The sequence below is a fragment of the Asparagus officinalis genome, chromosome 6 (genome assembly GCF_001876935.1).
Source record: "Asparagus officinalis chromosome 6, Aspof.V1, whole genome shotgun sequence".
NCBI classification, from domain to species: domain Eukaryota; kingdom Viridiplantae; phylum Streptophyta; class Magnoliopsida; order Asparagales; family Asparagaceae; genus Asparagus; species Asparagus officinalis.
This window is the reverse complement of record NC_033799.1, coordinates 43,913,369-43,920,438: the sequence shown is the minus strand read 5'-3', so window position 1 is coordinate 43,920,438 and position 7,070 is coordinate 43,913,369. Positions and strand designations below refer to the sequence as shown.

General features: G+C 35.9%; 1 protein-coding gene across 1 annotated transcript; it reads left to right on the top strand.

Annotated features, from left to right (window-relative positions):
* On the top strand, positions 5,439 to 6,080 carry LOC109846109. Its single transcript, XM_020415335.1, has one exon. The coding sequence runs from the start codon at positions 5,439 to 5,441 to the stop codon at positions 6,078 to 6,080; it is 642 nt and encodes a 213-aa protein (XP_020270924.1).

The following is a 7,070-nucleotide window of genomic DNA, read 5'->3' as shown; positions in this document are numbered from 1 at the left end:
TATACTTAATTTTTCTTGAAAAACTCTTAAACAAACTTGTAAAAATACTTTTGTAAACTTGGTTGCCTGAAACAAATTGGTTATGTGGCATGTATATAACCTCGCCATCAAAACAAACCAAGAACTAGTCATTACTGGGCAAACTAGTCATTATCGCTCGACTGAGAGGCTTGTTCACTTAATTGATAAATATCGATCAACTGAGTAGGAAAAAAATCAACATTCCAGAGGATTTTATCAGTCGACTGATGTACTTCAGTTTACTGATACACTGTTCACTATCGACTGAAAACACTATTCAGTCAAATGAAAACATGCATGGTAGATTCTGATTGGGTTTGTGAAAACTCACTATTTTAAGTTAGATATTTTCGATTCTCAAAACTACTAAACACTTAAAATAGTAAACCAACTCTAAAATTTATAAAACTTAGGAAAATATTTATTAACGTGAAAATAAATATGTTTGAAAAAGAATTTATAAAATTGCATTTTTCATTTGTGAAAACGTATTTATTTTGCAAACCGGTTCAAAATACAAAAACGTCAAAACTTGATTTTGATGAAACTATTCCAAACAAGTTTTGAAATACTTTCCAATAGATTAATAGACTTGAGAAAAGATATCAAAAGGTATCGTTAAGTCTATAATCCAAAATAACAATAAATCAAAACAAATGTGTGTGTATGAATTTTGAGCTCTAATTATAAAACACAAAGTATATACACCTAAACTAATATATCTAATCTAAATGATCTCATGACGTTTGTTCTTGGACAATTCTCAACTTCGTAGTATGGATGAAGCAATAATGTGTCTTAGACTAGAATTGCAATGGATTCATTCCAATTTCTTCCAACATCCAAGACATCGTCGTTAAGCTCAATTCCATCCAACCTCCAACTTAGGATCTTTGTGTAGGATACAAAACAATCAAATGAAAATACTCAACAACTGATGTTAGGAATTATTTGTTAATCATCAAAACTAGATTAGATGGTAGGCTCATAAACATGAAACCCAACGCCAGGAGCATGTTCGCAAGATAGGCGCCGTACAAAAGTGAAGATCGGCGGCGTTACAAGAATCAAAATGAAGAGGAAAAAAGATACTATAGCAGGAAATACTGTAGCCGCAACGGGAACACTGTTTACGTGGGTGAGGATGTTTACAAACTACTAAATTAAATCCGATGGTGTAGATTGATTTGTCTTTTGATTAAAAATTTAGAGGCAGATTTTGGCGAGCTAGAAGTCGATTCCTAGGTTTTGAACACGATCGAAGGGTCTGATTTTTCAGATTATGCTCAGATTAGTCAAAAAGTGCTGAATATTTATGATAGTGTTAATGAGACAGATCTGATGAAAGATAGGTCAAATAAGTATGCGAATGATGCGACTAGTGTAGAGAATTAAACGTGACTCTAGCAGTAGAGTTGTCAATATATAATTATTTAGAGTCATCACGGGAGCAGTAGTTGGTTAGTGTGTAGACTCGAGGAGGACAGTGCCAGATTAAGTGGAGCTTGCAAGCAGGCACGACTTAGTGACACACATGCTGATAGAGATATTAGTATTGGACTTTAAGACGATGAACGCTCATATTCGGTCCAATCCATGTGATGGAGGAGATGGAGTCATCCAGCTCGTAGTGTATGTTTGGGTCAAAAGTTGATGTTTTCATTGTCATCGAATCTATTACAACTTTGGTCATTACAATAAACTCAAATAAAAAGTTGATCTTTTTATAAGATCTCCATTATACAATGAAACTAAAGATTACAACTCTTGTCAAACAGTGCAACGGACGTTTATCACCAGCTGCTTGCGTGTGATCTTTGCCTATTGCTGGGGACTTTAATATCCGTGGACCGCCGCAGATCAGATCCGGTTAGCAAAAGTTGGATGATCAATGCTCTCACTTCAGGAAGGAAGTAATTACAGTAGCAGTGATTTTGACTAAGAAAAACCACGGCTCTTCTCGGGGTTTAAGACCAAGCTTAAATCCGGAGGAATAGGGGACGGGTCTCAAATCTCATTTTACAAAATAGTTCAAAACATGAAAATGTGAGATACTTGAATTTTGATGTTTTGACATAAACCAACTTTTGAAACTTTGTGAAATGTTTTTATAGACTTAGTAAAACATGTATAAACTGATATTGAAGTCTACAAACTAAGAATACAATATTTTCACAAAATTACATATTCTATGCAATGTTTTCAAAAACACAATAGAAAAATCACAATAATAAATATGAAATATGTAATTTCATATTTATAAACTTGAAAACCAAAACTTGTGTTGTATATATATGTGATTACATATATATACAAGGAAACTAATAAAATGTGTGTGTATAGATAATTGAGCTTAGAGTACTTAACACACATAATATAAATCCTAAACTAAATTACCCAAGCTAGATCTTGATCTTCAATAAGCTCTTCTAGGTAATCTCGCGGATGAAGCTTTAACTTGGATCTTGAACTTTGAATAGCAAGGCTTCACCGACATTCCGCCAACCTCCATTTGATATCGTCGTTGAAGCGCTATTCCATCCATCCTCCAACAACGTTGTTTGTCTACAATAAATACGAAAACACAAATATTAGACAAACAACATTAGTGGTAAATTGTTTGTTAAACATCATCAAAACAAGAAGCCCAACAATCTCCCCCTTTTTGATGATGACAAACAATTTACAAAAAGGATATATGCATGAAAGGAAATGAACATACAATGTATAATATATCATGCATATAAACAAGAAAGAATATACTCACAATATTTCTCCCCCTTTGACAACATCAAAAAGGGGACAAAAGGATTAAGAGAGCGAAAGCTCCCCCTATCAATAAGCACGGGTGAGTATCAAACATAAAAAGATATAGGGATTGCCCCCCCTATCAAAATGCCATATGGAATATATGAAATGAATATCATGGCAAACATATGTGAGCATGCATAAATAATATGCCAAAAATCACTCACATCCAAGAGATAATGAGAACACATAATGATATGTTACGATAAATAGGTGTCTCAAAAATACAAGCCTAAAAACTTATGTATAAAAAATAGATTTATGAAATCCAAAGAGAGAAAACATGAGAATCATGCAAAAAGAGTTTTCGAATGAAAACAAATCAACCAAATGAAATCATAAATCAACCATTTAAAACAAAAATGATGTTTGATCAACAAAAAAATTCTTTTGTAAGACTTGATCAAACCACTCATAGAATACATTATAAAGCACGAATAGATGATCCATTAGCACAAACACATAAATATCATCATATAAGTGAAGTATAATGAATTCAAAGTTTGTTGATTGGTTTGATTTTGTGATGCTCATGGATATTTTGGTATAAGCCTATGCTTATTTTCTTTATCAATTGTTATGTCTATTCATATAGTGGTAGGTTGAGATGCATATGTGTTTGATTTATTTCACTATTGGTTGGCCTTTGGCATATTTGTATAATGTGATTAGCTTTACGAACTTTGTTTATTCTTAAAGCATATGCATCTCAAGTCAATATACCGGTATATGTCGGATATAAGCAAGCTATTAAAACAGGACTCAATGTGCCTCTATGAGGTTTTATTTTAGCGCTAAGAGCCCAAATTGGGTCTCACCGTCCCGGAACCACGGGCTTAATAATTGTGGGGTTTACCGAGTCAACCGGAGTATGAAGTGTTGACCGCATTGAGACGTAGCATGCTTATTTCTATTCCATGATTTCTAATTTTCTTAAATATTTGTATCAAATACTAGAGTTCATTAATGATTCTATATCATTTTTATATTTTGTTTATTTCTCGTTGTAATATTTTAGTTTTGCAAAACCAGTGTTTAATGTATGAATTTATCCACTTATTGAGTTGTGAACTCATTGTGTTATTTCTATTCTTTTCAGAGACTCGGGATTAGGTGGAATTGAGGATTGTCAAATTCTTAGAACGAAGCAAAGAATAATTCGAGATTGTTATTGTCTTCTAGGTGAAGGTTAAATAAAGTCTTTAATGTTTAGATGATGAATTGAGAGTTTGTAATAATGAGATTCTTTCTTTAGGTTGAGATTTATTTGGAGTTGAGGAATATTTATTTTTATCAAGTTAATTGGCTTAGTTGACTTTTGGGATTATAGAGAAGAATTATTGTTGGTTTTAGTTCAATGAAGAGATTTGTTTTAGTGTTCTTTTAATGAATGTATATTTTGGAGGACTTTTCACAAGTTTAGTCCGTCTCTAATATTCCTTTAAGGTTCGGAAATTGGGGTCGTGACAGAATGGTATTAGAGCTTAGGCTGTAGGTCCTAGTTACAGTTAGAGGAAGTAATAATGATGATGAAATATAATAATGGAATATAATAATTTATTTTGAAGTGTGGTCGAGGACATATGAACATTATCAGATCAAATTTCGGATATAGGAGTATATAAGCTTAGAATCATGGATCATGTAATCTCTTTAGTTTTGTTTTCTTAAAGGTAAAAGACTTTAGTCTGGGTAGTTTAAGGTATGACTAGTGTATGTATTTCATGAAAAATATTATTTGATTACTTATGCTTGTGATGAATATGTTATGAATTGATTTAATAATAATTAATATGATGAATATTTTGTACTAAATATATTTGTTTCTGATAATGTTAGATTGAGATGGCTCGTGGTAAGAGAGGTTCTAGTGTTGCAGCGAGGCGCTCTTCTCCTAGACTTGATGCTAATGCGGGGGTTGCGCTACCTTCGAATATACCCCAATCAAGTAGGCGTCCCCGGACTAGGGTTGGTGGAAATGATGATGCAGGACGACAAAACATCAAGACCCCTAATGTTACAAATGAGGCTCCTGATGAGAATGTCAGGGGAAGATCAGGACCCAGAACTCGTGGGGGTATGGCTACTCGTACTGCTAGGACTACGAGAGGGATTGCTGGAGCTCAGTGGGGTGTTGAAGGACTCGCCAGTTTTATTGAGATGTAGAGTGGTTTCATGGAGAGGCAAATGGAGATCCTTGAAAAGCAGTCAGAGGCAACTGAGAAGCTGAGCGAAGCATTAAATACACAGAAGAAGACTAAATCTATTGGCAGTGACTTTGAAAAATTTAAGAAGATGTCACCACCATCTTTTCAGGGAGGTTCTGATCCAACGGTGCCACAGGAATGGCTAAAGAAAATAGATAAGTACTTCAGAGCCTTGGGATGTTCAGAGGAACAAAAAGTTATTTATGCTACATTTATGCTAGAAGGACAGGCAGAGATCTGCAACACTAAGGAGGCTAGTTTATCACTTGAGGGGGAGGATGTTCCTTGGAGCACATTTGTTAAATTATTTAGGGACTAAGGAGGCTAGTTTATCACTTGAGGGGGAGGATGTTCCTTGGAGCACATTTGTTAAATTATTTAGGGAGAAATATTTTCCCTTGTATGTTCGAGGGGGAGGATGTTCCTTGGAGCACATTTGTTAAATTATTTAGGGAGAAATATTTTCCCTTGTATGTTCAATCTCGCAAGAAGAGGGAGCTTATGGAATTGCAGCAGGATGATATGACAGTGGAAGAATATGAAGCCAAGTTTAATGAGTTATCTCGATATGCACCTGAGCTAGTTGTAGAAGAATTTGATAAGATAGAGATGTTTGAGAATGGACTGAGGCCAGAAATTCATCAAAAGGTTATAGTAGTTATGTCAAAGACTTTTGAGGAGGCAGTGGAGCGAGCAAAAAGGGCTGAAAAAGCAAGTAAGGGAGAAAAGATTGCAGATGAACCAAACAAAAGCTGGGACCAGAAGAAACAGAACAGGGATGAGAATAATCAGAAAGATAAGTCAACTTTTAAGCCTTTTAAGAAGCCAGCATTTCGAGGGTCAGGAGCTCCAGTACAGAGATCGGGCCAGTTTGTGCAGAGATCAGGTCCTCCTATTCAGAGGCATGATGGACAGTGTTATAAATGCGGCAAAAATCACAAAGGCCGTGTTTGTTCTTTATTCCGAGGTTGTTTTGAGTGTGGCCAACAGGGCCATATTATGAGAGATTGTCCAGCAAAGAAGGGACCCGAAGCCTACACCTAGTGATGGTCAGAAATCTAAGACACAAGGGAGAGTATTTGCCTTGACGAAGCAGGATGCTCTCGCATCTAACTCTGTTGTTGCAGGTGCACTTGTTATTTCCTCTCATCTCGCACATGTGTTGTTTGATTCTGGTTCTTCTCATTCGTTTATATCTCATAGCTTTGCTAGTAAGTTGGATAAAACTCCAGAATTCTTAGAATCTGAGCTATCAGTTTCCACCCCATCCGGTGATTGTATGATCACTAATCACATCTTTAAGGGATGTGAGGTCATAGTGGGAGATCGAACTTTACTTGCGAGTCTTGTGTTACTTGATATTCATGACTTTGATGTTATTCTTGGCATGGATTGGCTTTCTACTTATCATGCATCTCTAGATTGTTTTCAGAAGCGAGTTTCATTCAGAATTCCTGGGGAGTCCGAGTTTTGTTTCGAGGGATCGAGTGTTAGTGTACCTCCATGTGTTATTTCAGCTATGCGAGCCTGTAGACTTCTAAGAAAAGGTTGTCGTGGTTATCTTGCTAGTGTGGTTTGTACCGAGAAGAATGAAGTCATTTTGGATGAAATTCCAATTGTTCGAGAATACCCTGATGTTTTTCCTGAAGACTTTGGATGAAATTCCAATTGTTCGAGAATACCCTGATGTTTTTCCTGAAGACTTGCCAGGGCTACCACCTAACAGGGAGATTGAGTTCGCTATTGATTTAATTCCAGGAACAGGGCCGATCTCAAAAGCACCTTATCGCATGGCACCAGTAGAGATGAGGGAGTTGATGACTCAATTGCAGGAGTTGTTAGATAAGGGCTTCATCAAGCCGAGTGTATCTCCTTGGGGTGCTCCAGTACTTTTTGTGAAGAAGAAAGATGGGAGCATGAGACTTTGTATAGATTACCAAGAATTGAACAGGGTGACTGTGAAGAAAAAATATCCTTGCCCTCGGATTGATGATTTATTTGATCAGTTGAAGGGAGCCCAGGTGTTCTCAAAGA

Coding starts and splice junctions, on each gene's coding strand:
- LOC109846109 (XM_020415335.1), top strand. CDS start 5,439: ATGTTCGAGGGGGAGGATGTTCCTTGGAGCACATTTGTTAAATTATTT.